General features: G+C 33.3%; 1 protein-coding gene across 1 annotated transcript in view; it reads right to left on the bottom strand.

The window, feature by feature from the left end:
• Positions 1–22,357, bottom strand: part of ANXA10 (annexin A10) — a 104,067-nt gene extending 81,710 nt beyond the window's left edge. Inside the window, exon 1 of the mRNA XM_051964214.1 lies at positions 22,213–22,357. Within this exon, the coding sequence (XP_051820174.1) occupies positions 22,213–22,230 (18 nt within the window). The 5' untranslated portion in view covers positions 22,231–22,357. The remainder of the gene's footprint in view (positions 1–22,212) is intronic.
• Between the last annotated feature and the right edge of the window lie 1,462 nt (positions 22,358–23,819).

Genomic DNA, 23,819 nt, shown 5'->3' with positions numbered 1-23,819 from the left:
GGCTCACACAGCTAGGAAACAGCTAGCTGAAGCTAAATATGAACTTGACTTTCTGATTTCAGACTAGTTCTCTATCTACTGTATTAGATTAAAACAAAACAAAACAAAAAAAAACCCATAAGGCTGCATTCCTGACAAGTAAGGATCCAGTGGATTCCTGAAGACAACAAGTGATGGGGAACATATTACCTTGTAATATAACCCATTCTACTTTTTTTTCCCTGAGGCAATTGGGGTTAAGTGACTTGCCCAGGGTCACATAGCTAGGCTAACATAGCTAACACTAGAAAGTGTTAACTGTCTGAGGCTGGAGTTGGACTTCAGGGCCAACACTCTATCCACTGCACCATCTAGCTCTCTACCCCCTCCATTCTACTTTTAAATAGTTTTAATTAATAGGAACTTTTCCCCTTATATCAAACCAAAACAAACCTTTCTGGAACTTGTACCCATTGCTTCTATGGAAATTCTCCCATTGAAGACAAGGAAGAAAAATTCTAATTTCTTTTCAATATCAATAGCAGAGTCCTTCCATTTTTTCAAAAGAGCTCTGGTCACTCTTTTGATCTTTTCATTTTTAGACTAAATATCTTTAGTTCTTTCAATTAATAAACACCTGTCCATTATAATCTCCAAGCCCTCGTCATCAAGGTTTTCCTGCCTTTGAACATGCTCATTATTATTAGTGCCTTGCAAAAATAATGGTCCTTAGACTAGGAGACAATGAGAGCAGAATAAAATTTGGATCTTCACATCCCTCTATCTTGATACTATGCTATCTTAATGAAACTTAAGTTCAATTGCATTTTTTGAGTGTTTTTTTGAACTGCTGATGCATCGATCTCAAAGACTCCAATATTACTTCTTCCCCACCAAAGAACTGTTATCTCTCTCGTCCTATATATTTGTTCGGTTAATTCTTTGTTCCCATGTCTAAGACTTTACATTTATTCTTGTGAAGTTTAATCTATCCAGTAATAGCTAAAACAGTCAAAGAAGGAGAAATATGAATGTGGTTTATGGCTTTAAGCCTTGGATATCATTTAACTGTTAACAAATGTTTACCATATGATGTCATATAGGCTTAAAAAAGTTTAATCTATCTTATTTGAATGAATGAATTGAAAGAATGAATGAATCCATTCTTATAAGAAATTACCCCTGCCTATAAGGAATATTAGGCCCAGATAAATATGATTTTGAAGAATCAGTATGGTATTTTGAACAAATGCTGGTTGACTGACTGACAGAATCTTTTATGAGGTTCTGAAGATGCTGAAAAAACGTTTTCATAAATAGCATTCTAGGTAGAATAAGTGCTTTTCTTTATAAGGATGAATTCATTTGCTTCAAAAGTTTTGGTATTTTAATATATAAAAATCATTTCTGTAAATATGAGAAAGAAGGAAAAATCATTAGAATTTTTAGAAAAGCAAATGACAAATATCTTATCAATACTGGATATAATGAAAAACATTTGAATAGATGATTAAAGATGTTGCAACTTGAGTCAAATTCATTTTGCCTTGTCTCAGGTTTTGAGTTAGTTGCTAGATCAGTTATAATAGACATAACAAAATGGTCATTACCTCAAAGCATTTACATTCTATAGTAGTGAACTAACTTGGACAAAAATCAAGTAAATATCAGGCATATACAATGAAAATATAAATGCAGAGGCAGCAGAGTATAATGGACAGAGAGTCAGTAAGACTGGATTTAAGTTCAGTCTTTGAGGCACATTGTTCCATAACATTGGGCAAGTCCCAATCCCATAATATCCCATGCAACCTTCTAAGTCTTAAAATTATAAAGTAGGTGCTGAATGGCCTTCATGGAGAGTTTCCTAAGGAGGGAATTACCTACACTGATGAAAGCTCCTGCTTTCAAAACAGTCAAATCATACTCACCTCTGAGTTTATTAAAGTTTTTAATCAGATTTTACAAGCCTGACTTTTAGAATGCCAACTGAATTTCTGGAAAACAGGGAGGAATTGTAACTATTTGTAGAGGTTAGGGGTTAGGAATGAGGTGGGGGTAGAGAAAGAAGTCATGAAATGCTTTGTATATTCCAAAACTGTTTCTTGTTTTGGAGTAGCATTTTAATATTTAACTCTTACTTTAAAGTTGCAGTTTATATGAAGATAGAACTTAAAAAAAATAGTAACCTTAAAAAACTGAGCATTCTTTTCATTTCAGAACTCAGCAGATTTAGAGAAAAATCTGTATAGGGCTATTTTCACTTAGACACAGACTTTCTTGTATTTGCTAGAAATTACAATAATAAAACTTGCGTCTCAGTCTCTGTTGACAGGTATATAGGATTGATATCAATTAGATGCTGAGCAGAATAGATTTTTCATGTCTCGGTCTATTTCTCTCTTCCCTGGGAGTATGCAAATTCCATCTAAAGGAGTCCAGTAATAGCTAAAACAGTCAAAGAAGGAGAAATACGGATGTGGTTTATGGCTTTAAGCCTTGGATGTCATTTAACTGTTAACAAATGTTTACCATATGATGTCATATAGGCTTAAAAAAGATAACATAATTTTGACTTGGTATTAACTGATCAAATTAATGGATGAAGGAGCTCTAATGTAGTTTTAAAATAGAATCTAGCAAATCAAGCTTGTAAAATCTGATTGGAAATTTGAAGAGGCTCAGATGTAAGTGTTGTTGTTTGACTGAAAGTTGGGGGACACAGTGTTTAGAAGAATTAAATGGCAACCCAATGAATAGACAGATGGAGCTCTAGGGGATGGTGAGACTGTTTAGTGAAGGGCTCAGCAAATATGAATTAGCTCAAATGTATTTCTTCTCCTCAGTAATGACCTAGAGGATATTGTGGAAATCCCATGAATTAATTAAATTGAGTGTTTAATGTACTGAAGTACATGCAAGATTGATATCATGGAGCTTAGGAAACTTGTAAATATGGTAGAAAGATCTCAAAGTGAAAATCTACCTGGGGAAAGGCAAGATATATCTTCAGAGAATAGCAGTTCTGAAAAGAAATATTTAACAGGGAGAAAACTACTGGGAAACTGGATTACCAAAAGAGAAATAAGTATGGAAGTAGAGAGAGATTGGGAGAGAGGGTCTGCCCAAGGGGTCATTGTGAGTGATAAATATTAGTTTGCAGCAGAGGGAGGCTTAATCCTACCTTATACAACTCTAGTGAGAATTCTTTTTGTCTTTAAGCAAAAAACACAGAGAGAGAAATGTAATGCTATCTGGAGGGAATAGAAGAAAAATAATAGAAGAGCCTAAGGACTGTAATAGGAGAAATGTGAAATGCTGAATATGCAAGTATGGCTGAGTGATGACAAAGGTTCAGGGGAGAATGATATGGTGCTTCTAATATTTAAAACATAAGACAAGCAAAGAGACACACTGTCTAAGTGACAATGAGATAAAATTAAGGTCACAGACACTGGGGCTGGGTTTGAAGAAAACTATCGGCCAGGTTGAATTTAGTTTTTCAATGAGGACTAAGGTAGAAGATCAATTCTCCCCACTCCCCAATCCCAACCCTACTAGTGTAAAAACATTAAAGTTAAGCTGGGGCAATGTAAAGGGAATGAAGGAAGTAGGAGAACTCACATAGTAAATATTTTCCTTCAATGTCTTTTGCAATTAAATGGATGGACATTTAAGTGTTTTCTAAAATCCAAACACATTAGAAACCTTCTGTGTCTTTGCATAAGGTTTTCATTAGTGACCGTTCCTATCCCTTCCCTTAAAATAATATCTTCTAATGGCTAATCATGTGAGAAGACTTCCAAGATTTACTAGTTTCATCCTTAGTACTAGAGTCCCTGACCAGACTATATAGATGTCTCAAAAATCATGGATATTTTATTTTACAAAAAAGAAAAGAAAAGAGGATTCTACATGGAATTGTGAACTTCCATTACAGATGTTTTTTTTAAAATAAAAATTATATATTAAATTTAACATGACCATAACAAAATTGCCTTGCTTCTCTGTGTCCCTCTCTGAACATTTTTGGCTGTCATTTGTGCATTTTAAAATAACATTTCATAGATGTTCCTTTATTTATTTATTTCTGCTCATTATGTATTGACTAATTTTCTGACTCATCTGTATTTTAAGAAACTAAAAAAATCATACTTTCTCCATCACAATATAAATGGAGTTTTCAGTGGCCTCCAATTTTGATAACAGTTTATCTTGTTGTTTCCTGCTTTCTCATAATACTTGATTGTCTCTCTGTCTTTTCTCCTTCCTCCCTGTCTTTCCTCCCCCTTCCCCATGTATCCCCTTCTGTGTCATCTTTGGCCCCTCTTTCTCTTTAATCTTTACAATCCATTAGCTGCCATGTCTATCAGTTCTACTTACACAATATATCCTGTATACTAGATATATTGTGCATACATAATTAGAATTTTATGATCTCCCAGATCACAAATTTAGGACCTCATTGCCTTTTGCTGGACTATTATAATAGGACCCTATTAGATGACTCAGATTCTAGTTTCTTTCTTTTTCAGTGTATTCTCTACATAGCTGCCAAATTAAAGTTCTTTGAGGACATTTCTGTCCATATCAAGAAGCCATATCATTTCCCTGTTGTTTCTGGGAAAGAATTAAAATTCATTCTTTTGAAAAATCCTCCACATATTTTCTGTTCTAGCCTGACCAGCCTGCTTGTGCTTCTCTGAGAATGAAAATCCATCCTCTGAGAATGAAAATCCATCTTCTGTCTTATGCTTGGGAATATGCTCACGAAGTTCTTTGTCCTAGAATCTAACTTCTTTCAAAGCTTAGCTCAAATGCTACTGCTTATAGAAAACCTGTTTTGATTCTCCCAGTTGTTAATGTTTCTTAGAAATAAGTATGAACATATTTTAATTTTATATGTAGATGATATCTTTCCCCATATAAGTTTGGGAGCAAGATTGATTTCACCTCTTATTATGTATCCATCACCCTATCACATACAATATGTTTCATAAATGCAGATGATCAAATAATAAATTGACTCAACAGAACTTTTAAAAAATAATAGTAAAAATCAGAGAAAATCTAAAAACTGGGATATTAATTATAAAGACAATGCTTAATGAACACTACTTGGTGTTGGATTTAGACTGAATTTAGTAAAACTTCATTAATTTGAAATTCTGGGCACTAAAAAGATCTGGCCTTCTAATTGGATGTTATATATGAGCGCATATCTATATTTATAGATATAGATATATATGTAAAAAAAGACTTTTTTATATTTTCTGGATTGCACATAGATATTGTGAGTCTAACCCTTTTATATCTAAAAGATATGACTATAAATTACTTTTGAGAAAATCAGGGCCCATGTCAGAATCATGAACCTATCTCTCAAACTCAAAACATTAGATTGGAGAAAACCTGCATCAGCCTCTTCACACTTTTATTTTTAATACACATATTTCTAAGAAATATTTGAATATGAAATATTCCCAATATGACCCGGTCAAATGGGCAAATCTGGGATTGAAAGCATATTCTTTTGAATCTAAGTTCAAAGTTCGAACCACTCTCCTAGAAGTAAGTGAAGAAAATTAACTGAGGCAATTGTATTGTCATCTTGCTATATTGTGGAGATATTTCAGTCATGATTGATTGGGTTGTGACCTTTGTTTGTCTCTACTGTTAATGTGTTCCAGAATGCATACTTTACCAAAAAATGTTATTTTGTCATTTGTCCCCCAACAACAACAGCAACAAAACCAAACACTTACAGCCAGGAGAGCTAGTTAGAGAGGTGATGAAATATGTAATAGCTCCTATCAGGAAAAGCAGTAAAAAGAAGTAAATTCAATACGACTGGAATGATGTTCATGCTCAAAGTATAATGTGCAGTTTTGAATTTCATGCTTATTCTCTATTATGCTGACATTTCATGTGTGAAATATTGCATTTCATGAAGTTATTAAATCTACTCCAGCAAAACGATGTTGTTGTCCTTAGATGAAGGGTGATTCCACAAATTCAGCAGACGACTTTACCTTCATCGGCTTTCTTCGAAATAGGTCATTAAGCAGCCTCTGTCAAAACTTAAGCAATTTCACAAAATAGAAACAAAGGGTAGAGACTGCACTGGTTGTTTTCACTGTATCCTAGCACCCTGCTAAGTAGGGGCTTAATTAATGTAGGTCCATTTTAATGCTGTTTCCCTGTGATCAAAGTATTAGTTTTTCCTGATCAGAATATTTGGTGTATTTAACTTTAAAATTTTATTATTTTTTAACTAGATCTGTGATTTCATCAATTTAGGGAGCCCGGTGATGAATTCCTTCTAAAAAGACTATGTCTTATAATTTTCAAGAGTTATTTGGAGGTAATAGTAGATTTTAAAACTTGTTGGAGGTTTTATAAGTATTTTGTGTAATAATGGCGACTTCAACCCTGGTCTTTCTTACTTTGAAGCCACATCTCTTTTCTCTAGGCCAAACTGTAAGATTCCAAGCAGCTGTTCTGCTTGTTTTTGTCTTCCAGAATATTATGTCTTTTCCAGAATAAACATAAAATCCCAAATTACTCCATCATGAAGACTGATTAAGCTTTGATACTCAACACCTCCTTGGGTCTCTTACCTCCTTTCCCTTCTGGTTGAAGGACAACAACCCCTTGTGATATTCACTTTTTATAGAGAATTTTGGATTATCCATTAACTTCATTTCCCATCATCTGGGGGCCTCCTTGCCTTTTTAGGTTTTTTTTTGGTTTGTATTTTGTACATTGTTTTTCCCCCTTAGATTGATTATAAATTCTTATTTGCATTCTCAGCCCTTGACATAGAGCTTTGCATATTGTAGTTACTTAATAAATGTTTGTTGACTATTGTCCAAGACTATTGTCCTGTCAAGGAGTATTAGATTCAGAGTTGGAGTAGTAATCGTAACTCTGTGCTTATCTGCTACATATCTTTGAGCAAGTTATTTCCCCTCATTTTTCTTAGCTATAAAAGAAAGTACTTGATTTAGACGATCTTTAAGGTTCTTTCTGCTTGAGTTGTAGGAGGAAACCAATTTGGAATTAAGACACTTTATAATTCCCAGAGATAAAATTGCTTTTAGATACAATTGAAGATAGATTATTCATCAACAAAATAATATTACTATGTGGTCCAAACATGAGTGGGGCAATTTAAGGTCAATACCCAACTTATTTAAAGCTATTTCCTGTTCTCAGTGACTACTTAATCTAACTTTCACTCTAGGGTGGATAATAAGTCCATAGATCTAGGGCAAAGAAGGATATGGAAGGATATTTAGTCCAATCCCTTCATTTTGCAGATGTAGGAAAGTTCCAATTAACTGACTTGTCCAATGCCATGCAGATAATAAATAAAAAGACTAGATTTGAACTCAGGTCCTGCCATTCCAAATTCACCATTTGTTCCTCTATACCACATTGCTTTGGTTCCCTTGAATAAGTGCAGATGTGAATTATGCTAAACTAGGTGTGGATTTTCATCTCCATAGTTTTCAAAGGTCATGCAGAAGGATAATCATTAACATGGGTGGTCTCTGTTTTATTCATGAAGTTTTATTTATAGATATCAGATGGGCATCTAATCATATTTACTAAAAGTACTTCAACTTATCTTACTTGACTTAAATGAATATTGCTAACTAGATTTCATCTTTGGGGAGAAAACATGTATTGATGGCGATATAGAGAGGAAACCAAAGTAAATAAGATATTTTTGATAACTTTCCCAATAGCTGAATGAAGCTAAAGTATTTACACTAACTGAAGGCAGTGGCCAGTTCCCCAAAGGTATTTTGCTTTATAAAAATTCTGTATTTGAGATTCTAAAAATGTAAATTGGATCAATGATATGATATGGATTCATTATATAATGACTTTGTGATATAGTAAATGCTGCTCCATCAAAACTTTGAAAACTATAGGAAGGAAAAAAAGACTTAGAAAATATTATGTTTGTAGAACAGGCAAAGCAGTGTTAGACCCATAAAGGCAGAGAAAAGATACTAACACTATCCAGTGCTTTGAACCCCTGCTAGTAGATGGAATTCTATAATCTAAAATTCGATAGAATAAATCAGTCAATCAATCAGTCAGCATTTATTTATGTGCCAGTCACTGGAAACACAAAGACAATGATGAAACAGTTTCAGAGTTAAGAAACTTATAATATATGAAAGAAATATGCATAAATATAAGTATATACATTCTCTGTATAAAATAAATATAAGATAATATTGAAGAGATGACCAACAGATGAGATGAGAGAGATTAGGAAAGACCTCATCATATAAAGGGTTTTTGAGCTGAAAAGAATTAGGGATTCTAAGAAGTAAACCAAGGTGGAAATGTATTCTAGGCATAGGAAACAATCTTTGTAAAGGCATGGAGACAGTAAAGAGTGTGTTCCAAGTGAGAAACAGATAGATTGTAGAGTTCATAAAGGGGGTTAATATAAAAGGCTGAAAAAGTAATTTAGAGCAAGATTGTGCAGGAGGTTTTAATGCTAAAGAGAAAATTCATGTTTGATTGTAGAGGTGAGAGGGAGCCATTTGAGTATTGAACAGGCAAGTGATTTGGTCAAACCTATGCTTTAAGAAAATCACTTCAATGGCTATACAGAGGGTGGGTCAGAGAAGGAGAGAGGATCAGAGAAAATTTTTAGGAGACTACTGCAGTAATTCAGTGGAGGTGATGAAGTTTGGGGGGGGAAATGGTTCATGGCAATGTAGGTAGACAGAAGAACGGATGCAAAATATAATTTGGAGATAAAAAGCAATAAATAACTGACAATTGAGTCATCCTAAAAGAATTTGGAGCAGTTAGGTGGCACAATGGATAGAGCACCAGCCCTGAAGTCAGGAGGACCTGAATCCAAACCTGACCTCAGACACTTAACACTTTCTATCCGTGTGACCCTGGGCAACTCCCTTAATCCCAATTGCCTCAGCAAAAAAGAAAAAAAAAGGAATATTGTCATAAACAATACAAATAAAGAAGTAGGGGAAGAATGATCTAAAGAGGCCATTGTGAATGCACAGGGAACTTCTCAAACAGCCTGGATTTTTAAAGGACATCTACAGAAGGGAGAAGGAACTGGATAGTGGAACCAAAGATATGTTAACAGAGAATATTTTTAAAAATATGGGATTGTTCTTTAATAATAGTTTATGGAGCTTAAAGCCTGAGTTAAGTTTGATAAGGAACCTTGAGGTCTTCAAATGAGGCTTTTTAAAGCTAGTTTTAAAACAAGGGAAATCAAAGAGGGCTAGGGCCATAGTTCAAGACAGATTGGATGCTGATATGAGGGAAATAGCAAAACCACTCAGCTTATTGATTTTTTTTTTTTAAAGGAGAATGATTTCCTGATTGGGAAGGATAGAGTACAATCTTTTGGGATACACCAATATAACCTTTCCCTCTCTCAACTTTAAAAATTAAAGGTTTAATTTATGAGTATTTAAAATGGCAAGAGTTGATCACTAATAGATAGTATGGCTTCATCAAGAACATTTCTAATATATCTAATTTTTTTTTTGTCACAGGCTGGTAGGTCAGGGAAAAATTTCAGATTTATACATAGATTTTTACAAATCATCTGGCAAAACCTCCCATGCCATCTTGGTGAATATATTGGGGAGATATGGGCTTGGTGCAGTTCAGAGAATTTAAAACTACTTGAATCACCAAACTCAATTTGGTGATTGGTAGATAGAGAACAATTGGAAAGAAAGTCTAGTAAAGAAGCCTAGTCTTCTTTCCTTTGCCTTGTGCTGCTTTATACTTTAGTTGACTATACATAAAAGCTTTGCATAGATGTCCTTATTAAATGTGCATATTATTTAAACTCAGAAGAGATACCTAACACATTGTACGATAGAGTTTGGATCCAAAAAGATGTTTCTATGTAAGTCTGGCGAAATTCCCGAATACAACCAGAACCAGATTTAAATGATTGGGAATGTTTAACAAAATAAATAAAAATACAGTGAAATGAAGAAAATGTTAATTTGCGGTATTCTAAGTTAAAATGTAGCCCACAGGCTTCTATTTCTATTTGAGTTTGACAACACTGAACTAGAACATTAGCCAAATCAAATGAAGGGAAATTGTTAAGAATTAATTTGTAATCCTTATCTGTATTCAAAAAGCAAACTCTCCAAATACCACAGGAAGGTGTAGATATCCAACAGTCCTGTGGAAATGATGTAGAGATCTAAAATGTTAACAATGACACATAGCAATCTAAAAAGTTAAAGATAACCTAGATTGCTGTAAAAGGAATAATGTTCTGCCCTGGTTATATCACGTGTACCAATCTGGGCCTTATGTTCTAGGAAGAATATATACAAAATGGCCAGTATTTAGAAAGGAATGATCAAAATTGTGAGATGACAGAAAAAAAGAGCATAATGGAGTCAGCTGGAATTGACTTTCAAGAAGTGATTGTTAAATTTTCGGAGTGAGCATTTAACACTATTAAAAGTGGAAAATACTGCAAATTAATACTTCATTTCTTGTTTGGTTGGTTGTCTAGAGTAAAGAAAAGGATGGAAAATATGTCCATTATGCAGATTAAATTGAAAAGTGTATTACACATACTTTTTTTTTCTTCTTCAGAGAGTTGGTTGTTAAACATTTACCAGAATAGTGATTACAAGAAAGAGAAAACTGAATAGATTAATAGCATTTGAGCTATTTGAAGGATTGTATGTAGAAGAGGGATTGTTGTTTTTATATCTAACCAGATATAAAGCAGACCAGAACTAGTAATTAAGTGAAATTCATAGAGAGGCAAGTTTCAGCTTGACTGGTCCCTCAGTTACTTTTTCTTCTTCCCCTTTATGCATACTTCTCTGCCTACTTCTTTGTGTTGTTTCTCCAAATTAATATATAATCTCATTAAGATAGAGAACTGTCTTTCCTATTGCTTGTAGTCATATTCCTAGAATTTAAGACAGTACTTGGAACAAAGTAAAAGTTTAATAGGTGTTTGTTGCTGACTTGAAATGAGGAAAATATCTTAAACTGTAAGACTTATTTAAAAAAAATTTCTTCAGGATGAGAATTTCTTCCAAATTGCAGGCTTATAATAATAATAAAAACCCCCTAAATGATCTCTTTTCTATTGAAGAGCATAAATTTAAAGCTGAAATAGGAGTTATCATCTGGCTCAACCCCATCATTTGCAGATAAGGTCCATAAGGATTTAAATGACTTTTCTAAGATCACAGCCTGGGATTTGAGCTCATCCTATAAGCTTATGTTGAGCCTTTTTTTTTTTTTCACTGTACCATTCAATAAATACTATAGTAATGAGGGAAGCTACTACAAATAAATGTCAAGAGGGAACTAGGACAATTTGAAATAATCGAGAAGCTTTATGGATTCTTTCTTCTAGACAAATTGATACTTCATCTTGGCATGAAGATGGCAAAGAAAGCCTCGAAAGGCCAGAGCAGTGAAATCTCATCCCTGGCAGTCTTCTTAAGCTAGGATTTCAATCTGAAAGGATCTTATGATCATATGGTCCATTACCCTCATTTTATAGATGAATAAATTGAGATCCATATGTGGTGACTTATAGAGAGGTATAGTGTGGCAGATTGAGGAGTTGAGTTCTGTGATGCTGGAACTGGTGCTCTTTCCACTACACATAAGGATGGCTACATATTTAAATGTAAAAAGCAAGAACCTGATTCATACATTACTCTGAAGAGAGATCCAAAGCATTATCACAGCCTAGGACTCCTATCAGTATGTTTGTAGAATTCAAGACTTGCTGGTTGCTATTTATCTAATGCAACTATTCTTCAGCTGTTCTCAGAGAGTTGCTTCAGAGAGGATGCCTGATCTTCATACAAATTCTTCTTTTCTTTGTACAAATATCTTCTTAGAGGTATAAAGGAGATGAATGATCAGGGCTGTGCCCAGGCTACAATCCATGTTCTATTAGGAACAACAAAGTTATGTACTATAATGATTTAGGATTTGAGAATGATAAATATATGGACTGCTGGTTCAGCTAAATCCTATTTGTGTTTAAGGACACTATCAATTTTAGTTTCTAGATCATACTCTTTTAAGCTGGAAAATTGAAGAAGTGCTGTGAGAAGGTTGCTTATACTCTCAATTGTAAGTACTAAATAGGGCTACCACAAGGACAGTCATGGTCAGACATTGTCCTTGTGGCACATAATTATACCTGGCAGGGATTGAGGGAACAGGTAGTTACTCCTGCCCAATACAAAGCTAGGCATCCAAGGTTAGAGGATCCTGAGATTCAAACAACAAACAAGGTAGTTAGGGACTGTTACGTTTCCTGTCTGTTATCTCTATAGACATTTTTTCAGTCCTGAGGAAAGAATCAGCTTTAATATCCTAATATGAAGACAAGACCTCATATGGAAAAAGTGAATAGTGTATAAAAACATGTTTGAATCAAGACATCTGACCATAGTATAGAATATTTTATTTTCTGTGCTCACCGAGAATGGTTTTCTAGTACTTAGAATAGCCTGGAACACAGTAGATGCTTAATAAATGTTTATTGCTTGATTGTTTCTTCATGGTTAAGGCTCAGGCTTGTTGAAACATACAACAGTTTCTACATATGGGCGGTGAAGGATACACAGATGCTGTGTGTGACTGCATTTGGAAATATGTTGCTATTTTAGTTAACCTTTAGAACACTGACATTTCAGAATTGGCAACTAAATAGATGCCTCAGAGAACATGTAAATAGGTTCAAATTCTCCAAAGTTATACAATAATTTAAGAATATCCTATTAGGAATGGTGGCAACAGTATAACAGTGACTGATAACAATGAGTGACTTTCATTTAACAACTTTCTATTTCTTGCTAATGTGTAGTACTAATGGCAATGAATTTTCCATGTGAAGAAGTTTCTCTTTTTTCACTTCTCTTCTTTTCCTTTCCTCTATATACTTTTCTCTTTCTTTTTCTTTTATCCCCCCTTTTCTCCTTTTCTCTCTTTCTTCCTTCCCCTCCTTCCTCTCTCCCTGTTTTCTTTCCTCTCTCTCCCTCTCATTCTTCTTCTTCCTCCCTCACTTTCTCCCCACCCCCTGTTTCTCTCCCTTCCCCCTTTCTCTCTTACTGCTGTTTTTTTTTTTTTCAGCCATAATTGACTGCTTCTTCAAAATTTTTTTTTAATAGCTCAAATGCTGCAATTAGGAGATGACAGTGATGAAACACATCTAGACACTCTACTATTTATTCAAAATTATCTACTATCAATTTGGGCTAAAAATAAGGAAGCAATTTCTACTTTATCCATGAAAACAATACACTGGGTGCCATTACCTTGGGCACAAACTGCATGTAATTACTTTTATGTACCATACAAGTTATTTGTCAGGATCTGTTTTAGTTTTTTTATGGTTTCTTTGAGAATAATTACCAGATTATTTGAAGCACATAAATAATACTGTAATTTCTTAACTAAGAAAGTGTTCACAACTATGTGATTACTATGCTGAGTTGCTCAAGCAAACACCAATTGGTTGTAACATGAAATGTGATGTGATATTAAATGAAAAGCATGGCAGGAAGTTTGATACCTTGCCTTACATCACAGAATATGAAAACATAGTCCAAGGGCTCTTTAGAAATTTTAAAATACAAGAGCAATACCTAGATCTAGAATGGAAGCAGGGGAATTCAATTCAATTTAGTTCATTTCAATGTACTTTGAGTGTACAACACATAGTAAGTGTTTAATAAATGCCTTTTTCCCTTCCTTTCTTAAGTAAAATAGACAAATAGTCCATATTTTTTTGATATATGTGCATTGCTATAGTTTTCAATCCTTTTTATCTAAAGGAAGGGTGTATATTTCATCTTCATTTCTGTGGATTCATGTTATAGCATTCATTGTATTAATCTAAATTATGGAATATTTTTGTGTTGTTTTCTTTAATATTATTGTGATTATAATAAAGTCAAGAATTTTTTTGTCCAGAGTAGATGAGAAACTCAAGTGTGGTTTCAAATATTTAGTAGCTATGAGAACTTGAGCAAAGTCATTTAACCCTATTTGCCTCAGTTTCCTCATCTGTAAAATGTGTTAGGGAAAAAAATGAGAAACCACTCCAATATCTGTGCCAAGAGAAGCCAAAATGAAGTCATGAAGGGTTGGACACAATTGAAAATGTGATTGAATATCAACAGATCTGAAGCATTTTTTCATACCATACCTTCACTGTATTTGCAGAGATAGAAAGAATTCCATCACAAATTGACCATTCCTAGACTTAGAAATGGGGAGGAAATTCCACTGCTAGAAGGAAAAAGCAAGACTTTGTTCAGTCTATATTCTTATGGAAATATGGATTTCAGAAAGTAACCTTGTTCTTCTTCAACTTCAAAATGAAACGAGCACACCAATCAATTATCGCTTTTACCTTTTTAATCTCTTAAAGAATTAAGTGCTACAGTCTAGGGCCAGTGAATTGAACTTTGAATTAATTCTAGAAAACAAATGCAAGAGGGGCCCAATAGACCTTATTTGGCTTCTAGTGCTAAATTCACCTTCTTGTAGAAAGAGGTTTTTAGAAAGGCAAATGAATTCCTCCACTAGGATGCCATTCATCATTCATCCAATACTATCTATTTGCCAAAGCCAAGTTTAAATCCGTTCTCTGAGAAAATTCTCTGGTTCTTTCATTCTATATTGATCCCTCTTCCCCCCTCCTCTCCCCCCCCCCCCGAATTTTAAAGCACCTACATTTGAAAGGGTACAGTTTAACACTTTATTATTTCCTAATGCTTTCTTTTCAGTAAATCTTGTTTCAACATGTTTTAAATTTTTCTGAGGTCAGGGAACATGACTACTTTATGCTTCCCTCTCTCCTCTCCCCTTCTTTAATACTCTATTCCACTGAACATAGTCCTGAGCATAGTATCACAGGATTATAGAAACCACCTTTAGAAGTCATTTTGTCCAATCTCCTTATTATAAAGATTTGGAAACTGAGGTCGTAATTTGCCTAAGATCAAACAGGTTAATAAGTGGTTAATTTAAACTAAAGGCTTCCAACTCCAAATTTAGTTTTCTTACTATTATACCATTATCTATACCTTTCTTTCTATTGCAATTTTTACAATTCTAGTCTTGGCCTTGATGATCTTATGTCTGGACTACGGCAAAACATCTGCTAAGGGCTTTCCCTTCCTTACCTCCAACCCACTATATAAATATACACATATATGTTTATACATACATACATATCAATATTTTTCCATTTATATATGCTGTTTTATATGTGTGTATATGTATATATTCTCTATGTATTTCTATATATACATATATATGTATAAGGATCAGAAGTTGCCAATGATATCTACATATTTAAATGTACTTTTCTGATAATAAACAACATAATTATTTGAGAGACACATAGCAAAGCAGATAAGTAATAATTTCTGAATAAAGAAAATTTGGGTTCAAATTCTATATCCTGTACCTACTTGACTGTGTGTGTAACTTCTTCATTTCACCTAATATTTCTTGCTATCTGGCTACATTCCTCTGGATATTAACACGATCTCTAGAATTCCCTCATTTGATTATGGCAAATTGATTATGTAAGTTACATCTCTTGAGTGCTTCCTGCCCCTGAGCTCCTCCCTCTCTTTGATTGGAAGGGTGGAGAGTAGGCAGTGGTAAGGTCCTTCTAGATCCTCCATTTTAAAGAAGGAATCTCAAGGCAGATAACTCATGATTGCAGTTCCCTGGACTTCATGTGCTTATGCTGTATACCTTCTTTCATTTACCCACCCCTTTTTTGGTTCTGTGTGTATGTGTCCGTGCACACATACTTCTTTTTTCCCACTTTGAGGGCAAGAACTATCTTTTTATCTCTTTATCTTCCTACCATTTACCACAATGCCTGGTACATAGAAAGCAATTAATACATGTTTAACAATTGACTAATTTACAACAATTGGTAGCTCTCCAAATCTCTCAGCTGCACTGGAAGAATGATTTTCCTTACTGGAAATTCTCTATGTAAATGAGAACACAAGTTTGGGCTCCTTTCTCACAAAAATGATTAATTAAAACCTAAAATTTCCCTTTGATTATGGAAGACCTTTGATCAAGTACTTTGCAATGGTTCTCTGTTGTTTAAAAGAGGTATGTTAAAGGCCTGTTATAGGTCTGCTGTCTCAAGCTTATATGGCTCATACCACTTTTGAGGGCCACCTGATAAATGTAATTGGGAAATTAGTAACAAAATGAGTAAAAACATGATAAAATATAGATATAATACAATAACACAAGTTAATATTTGGTTTTCTAAATCAGTAAAGGCCCACAGGGTCATTATGTATGATTCAATAGTGGGCATTTCTATTTAAATTTGCCTTAAATAAAATACGGCATTCATCTTCTCATCCTATCTGAATTATCTCAACTCTCTGTGTCTGCTATCATGAACCTTTAAGTACAGTGAGGTTGTTCACCTAACTTCAAGAATTACTAATATTGTTTGCCTGCCTAGAATATTATTACTTCTCTGCTCCATGTTTTTACATCCTATCAATTCTTTGGAACTTAGCTTGCATTTCTCATCTTCCATAAGGCTTTGAACTCCAGAAGGCTATTTAATCTCCCTCTACTTTAAAGTCTCATAGAATGTATTCAATTAAGACATTCTGTCTCTTAATCAATCTTGTACCTCCTTAACAATTATTTAACTGTTTCAAATAGGCATGTCCTCAGAGTCAGAACAGTAACAAAGACAATAACATTTTGGGAAATTCCTTAAGAAAGCATTTTTCTCCTTTGCTGTAACTGCCATTCTCAAGGTCCACCGCTACCTCTCATGGTGATTACCTGTCACTAAGGTGACTTCAAGAGGGTACCCACTGGAATTACTAGGTGACCAGTTTCTCCCTCTCCATACCTTATTTATTCACAATGTTTATTCTAGGATAACTACCCATTCTTCACTTCAAATGAATGTGGCTAGGCACCAGAATTTCTAGTTACAGCTCTAGAAAATCTAGTAACAGATTTTAAGTTCCTTAAGGACAGAAACTACAACTTAGTTTTAAACTTCCTTCTTACATCCCTCTTTCTCCCTTCTTCACAAATACATAGTGTATCTATTGGGCATGTGGTAGATGCCATGTCCAAGAAAAGTAAAAATGTAATAACTTAGTGAAATTAGAGAGTAAACACTTAGAAGCTATCTAGGAATATTTAGACCTAATATAAATATAGAGTCTTTGTTAAACATAAATAATCATTTATACATGATATTCAGGTATTTAATCTGTGTGCTTAGTCTTCAGTAGTGTGCAAGATTTTTTTTGCTTACTATTTCCACTTTAAATGTATTGGCTTCATTATTTTAAAATATTGCTATTATATTAATAAAAGAATTTACATTTATATAGCTTTTTACACTTTGACACTCTCAGATGGGTAGTCAATGAGTCCTTGCTGATTGACTTAACATTTACCATTTTAAGGAAATAACATATCAAATGCCAGATCTGTTAGGGTATATATAATCATGGGATACATAAAGAGTATTTCTTCATTGCTTCTCAAATGTTATCTTAAAATTGGAAGAATGGTTCCCTTTCCATGTTTGTTTTTCCATCAGTCTTATCTTTTCTGGGACTTACTTTGGTCACAGACTGAACCAACATCCCCTCAACTCTCTGAGACAAATGTTGGGAACTTGTCTTTAAAAAATTCTAAGTATAAGCATATAAGTTGGACCAGGAGAAAAAAGAAAGTTGCAACTTTATGATTTCTTCTGTCTGGGGTTTAAGGAGTTCAACAGAAGCCTCAGGAAAGGTTGAAGCCATAACTAGCCCATTTCACAATTTTTATTGAATCAAGGTGTGTAAAGTTCAGCCTATGCAGTCTTGTGATTGTAAAAAGCAATCTGGAGTGTGCACAACCTTTAATAATATTTGTTCAGTAAGTCATAGAGCTGATAAACAATCAAAGTCAGATTTCTTGCTTAGAACAGTTTCTGTGGGAATGACCCCCTTATCCTTCACAAAATTAAAAAAAAAAACCAACATATTCCTAAAAACTTACTATGTACTGCCTTCCTTTATGAACTGATTGTTCTCTGCCATAAGATCTACTATGAGTAATGCTTATTCCTAGATAAAATGCTTTAAGGTGGTTTGGATTTACTGAGTGAATTTTTTTTTCTATTTTCTGTACTCTATTGAATGCATATGCATATGTACATATCTTTATATAGCTACTTTTATATTTTTCAGACCTATGGGTTCAAAATTAAAGGAAAATCTAAGTGAACAACTTCCTCTGTGAATACAAATGGTACCTGTTCTGCTATTAATCTGAGAGAAGGACTTTTAAACTTTTTGTTGAGTCATGGATTTTTTTGGTAGTCAGAAAAAAACCTATGGACCCTTTCTCAGAGTAATTATTTTAAAGTCAAGAAATAAAATTCATAGAATTACAAAGGAAACCAATACTATTACTATAAAGATGGAACTTTTTACCCATTCAAATTCACAGATTTTCTGAAATTTACTATCAAACACCATGGGAGTCCATTAACCCTCAGACTAAAAATTCTTAAAATATTGTTTCAAGCATAGAAGGTTAGAACTGAAAGACCACATAATGCAATGGATAGAAATCTGGTCTCAGATTCAGGAGAAGTTAGTTCAAGATTCATATCTGCCACATAAGATCTGGGATCAAGTTTAAGACAACTAGATAGATATTTAGATAGATAGATTAGAATGAACATTTTAAAAGTATCTGTTATGTGCCAGGAACCATGTTATATGCTAACAGAAAGAGAGATACATACACAGACACACTATACACACACACACACACACACACACACACACACACACACAGATATACATAGAAAATACAAAACAAACATAGATTCAAACTCAGCATGCTGAAAATAACCCAAACCCATGTGATCTATTCTTTGGAAACAAAATACTGTCACTGAATCTCTGCTATAAGTTCTTTCTTCACTTTCTCACCATTATACTATGACCAACTGAACAATTTCCTAAACTGAGAAAAAGTAATTCACTTTGTTATATGGCATTTACGGCATTAATTTTTCTAGATTAAGGCATCTAGCACTTAGGGTATCTCCTCTCTGAAGAATTTACAAAGATTTACTAGATGAAAATTGCACAGAATGATCTTTATCAGTGAAGGGAGAACCAGTAACAATAGCCTCATGGATGCATGTTTATAAAAACAAAACTTTACCTATGTTTGCAATCTTTAAAACCCAGAAAAATAGCTGACTAGGTAATATATACATAAAGTGTTATATAAATGTTAATAGCTAAAACATTGATAGATTCTATTAGAACAATTTTATTAGTTATCACACTGGAACTTCACTTGAGCATTGCATGTTAGTTTTTTTTCTTTTGATAAATTGGCACACAGTTATGAATCTAATGCTTTATTAGATTATATTATTTCCTGTCAGTTAGACAGTCAGTCCATCAATAAGCTATTATTAAGAACTTACTATGTGATAAGTTCTGGAAATAAAAAGAAAGATAAAATTGTGGTTCCTCTTCATTTATAATTATTATCATCACCATTATTAACTTTTAAAGTACTGACCTCAAATGTTTGCAGTAGAAAGTTAGACATAGGCAAATCTCACATTGTAACTTTCCATTTTGGTGGGGTATAAAGCATTGAGGAAAGGATTAAACGAAAAATTAGGGCACTTAAATTTGAGTTTTAGCTTGGCTATTATTACTACTAGTAATTAGCTTTTATATAATGCCTACTATGTACCAGGCACTGTACTAAGCATTTTATAATTGTTATCTCATTTGATTCTCATAACAATGGTGGGAGGTAGGTTAGTATTATCTCCATTTTATAGATGAGGCAAACAGGTTAATTGACTTAGCCAGTTTAACTAAGTGTTTGAGATGAAATTTGAACTCAGGTCTTCCTGATTTTAGGCCCTTATCTCCCTGTGCCACCTAGCTGTCTCCTCTACTCTCCAACCCCAATTAATTGTGTGATCTTACTTTACCAAGCTTAAATGTATATTTTATAAAATAAAGGAATTTCACTAAATGACCTCTAAGGAACTTCTAGCTTAAATCTATAAGTCTATGAACTACACTTCTGATAGATTCTCTTAGCATGATCCCTTTTTAACCATCATTGGGATATAGTTTGAAAATTATCTGGAGAGTTCTTTCAATAAAGTAGCATATTAATATGAATCTGGTGTTACACAGTACTGAATATGCTATATGAATTATCCAAAAATAATTAGGCTTGATTAGTCAGAGACAAGAGAAAAAACCCAATAGCCTTTTCCAAATTGAAGCAATTCCCAAGTTGACTCAAATGATCTAATCCTCTCTTTTGCTTTCTAGTGAAATATAATGACCACAGAATTAGCAGAGTAGTAATGAAAAATTCACTGCCTATTTGGGAATGTGAAACACAAAATTGGACTCAAATTTCCTAACCCCACACTAGTAGAAAATCAGATTATTATAGACCTCTATTTAATGCCAATTTGACTGGAGAAATAAAGATGATCTAGAAAATTCTACAGGGAGAAATGCTTTGTAAGTAAATTGAGATGACTCAGTGCAGCAATAGTAACTTCACACAAATGGTTTAAAAATCTGGTGTTAAGTTTTGGCATTGTTAGAATAATCTTTTTCTTCCAAAAAAGGCTAATTTTTTGGGGGGTGTCAATATAAAAATTTATTACAAATGAAGTTTAATGATTGTGAAAATAACTTGCTTAAATGAACAATTTTTTGGAGTATCTGGGTTCAAATTCTGTTTCAGACCCTACCATACTGGGTCTTTATAAGCTTACCCTTTAACCTCTCTGATTTTCAGTGTCCTTGTCTGCAAAATGAAAGCGATACTTTCAGTTCCCATCTCCTATAATTATTGTGAGCTTACCTGTGAGAATATATGGGAAGCTTGCTGGCAATTTTAACTGATATAAATGTCAGTTATTATCTAATTAGCTATTTTAATTGCTTCTTAAATTTATACATGACAACTTCTAGGTGAATAAATTTATATTTGAGCCAAATAAAGAGGTTCAAATTTCTTACATTGTTCAAATTAACCAGATGCTTTTTCAATTAATTGTGGGCAAAGGATCTTAGGTTTTTCAGATTTTTTTTAATGATCACATCCAATATTGCATATTTTTTGTAATTGTAATTGTAATATTTATTACAGGATAGAAATACAGAGAAGATAGCCCTTACTTCATTCTTCTATAATAGTTCTGATAATTATAATATTGTATTAGTTAGTAAAACATTGGGCTTATCTTTATCATCCTCATCAGGTAGTATCTCAACTTTAAAATATGGTTTAGATACAATAAAATTCTCTTCCAGTTAATATGCATTAACCCATTGAATTCATGGTACTGAAGAGGATACAAAGATTAAACTACAAAAATCTTTTCCAAATCTAGATTGCTCATGACATTTAAATCTGTAAAGAATCTTAGATATCACCTATTCTTATTCTATCTACTTTTATAGATGCTTTGTATGCAATGTATTTAATACATTTGATGCATTTTTGATGAGAAAACTTGAGCCCAGATAAGCATGGCACAGCTGAAATTTGAACCTTAGTACTATAGTTGCAAATTCAACATGTTTTCTATTATATGTAAGTAAAAGGTTCACAATTGCATTGCAATTGAGAATTTTTTTTTATATAAATTTTATTTTATTTAATAATAACTTCGCATTGACAGAATCCATGCCAGGATAATTTCTACACGACATTATCCCTTGCAATCACTTATGTTTCGTTTTTTCCCCTCCCTCCCTCCTCCCCAACCCCCAGGATGGCAAGCAGTCCTATATATGCTAAACATGTTGCAGTATATCCTAGATACAATACATATTATTGCAATTGAGAATTGAAAAAAGCTATATAGTTAAACAGTATTCCTACTGAAATTCTAAATGGAAGCCATTTTAATCATTCATTCACAAAGTTAGTGACTTAGAGCTCAATTTTTATTATTCCACGGAAATACCACATATATGTATATATATCACAAAATTTTACTTTATTATATATTATGTATTATATTATATAAAGACTTTATATCATCTTATATACTTTGATACACATGTAATATATTTTATAAAAATGTATATGACACATAATTATACTTACATAGTCCCCAGAAAACATTTTGATGTTGAAACGCTAACTTCAGTCTAGATCAGAGAATTAGCTGGAAAGAAAAGTGGCTCTTGCTGTAGCAAGAACTTACTACAGTAACACTGGTATTAAAATTAACTGACAAATTAGAATGGCCAATCACATTTAGTGATTTTTACCATTCAAATTAATCAGTGGTGTAAAAATGAAACGCTGGCACAGTATGTTCCTAGATGCAATATTTATACTATGCCATTAATCATAAGTCAGTACGTGGAATTATTGCCCCAGACAAATAGAGCCATTGAATTCACACCCAGATGCATATTGATTCAAGAAAATTGAGGTAACTAGCCAATGAAAGAAGCAAAATCTTCTGAAAAATGATGTTTTAGATGATTAACCACTAGGTTAATAATTTACTTCCTGCCTTAAAACAATCAGCATTTGGGCTCTATATAACACAGAGTTTCAAAATACCACAGTTAAAATGTCAATTGTCAGTTTGTAGAATATAAGATGAAATGATATGTAAATCTATCATTTGCTAATGATGATTCTCTGGAAGAACAAGGGGAAGGGTACCAGAACAAAATACAATGATATTAAAAAAAATACAGAAAACACCTCCTTTAGCAAACATTGATGAATACTTATTCTGATTTTTGAAACGTTGTAGGTCTTTTTCTATTTATACATTATAGTATCAATTATTATCACTATACAAATGGCTTCTATATATTCTGCTCTACTCCTTCTTGAGCTCTTGTGTTATCATTTGCCTGTTGGACATTTATACTAGTATTAGAATGTTCTTTGCCTCGTTATCTTCTTATTCACTACTCTACTCCTCCAAAATTCCTCTTTTCTAAAAGGGGAACCATAATTCTTCCATTCATCTGTGTTTATAACCTTGGAATCATTCTTGAGACTTTTCCTTTTCCCATACCTTCTATAGCTAATCAGTTGCTGAATCTTGTCTGCTTTCACTAGGTCTTTCTGTCCCAAGATCTTCTTTCCATTTACATATCCATTACCTTAATTCAGATATTTTGGAAAGTTTTAATAGTATCCTAATTAGTCTCTATTATTCTTGTCTTAATTCTCTTTCTTAATTCTTCTCAGCTGTTAGCATTTTCTCTCTCCTTCATTTTTCTTGTATTTACTTTCTAATACCTTCTTTCTCTCTCCCCCTAATGGCAGAGTGGATAAAATCTTGAATCTGAAAATAGGAAATATTGAGTTCAAATTCAGCTTCAAAGACTCAAATAGCTTTGGGACCCTGGTTAATTCACTTAAATCTATCTGCCTCAATTTCCTTATTGGTAAAAGGTGAACAATAGTAACTCCTACTTCCCAAGGTGTTGTGAGGATAAAATCAGTTAATTTATAAGGCATTTTGCAAACTGTAAGGAGATTTTAAAACACTATTATTATTAATTTATATGTTATAGCCATTAGTAGAGTATAATTTCTTTAGAGTCAGGAAATGTTTCATTTGATCTTTGTATCTTCAGTGTCCAAAAAGGTATTTCACCTTATCCTGTCTGATTTCAGATTCTTCACTTCACTATGCACAAGTCTCCATGCTATATATTATCTCCTTCCTAGCCTTGACT

The sequence above is a fragment of the Antechinus flavipes genome, chromosome 6 (genome assembly GCF_016432865.1).
Source record: "Antechinus flavipes isolate AdamAnt ecotype Samford, QLD, Australia chromosome 6, AdamAnt_v2, whole genome shotgun sequence".
Classification (NCBI taxonomy): domain Eukaryota; kingdom Metazoa; phylum Chordata; class Mammalia; order Dasyuromorphia; family Dasyuridae; genus Antechinus; species Antechinus flavipes.
The sequence above is the reverse complement of the archived record's forward strand: the minus strand, read 5'-3'. Positions and strand labels throughout refer to the sequence as shown.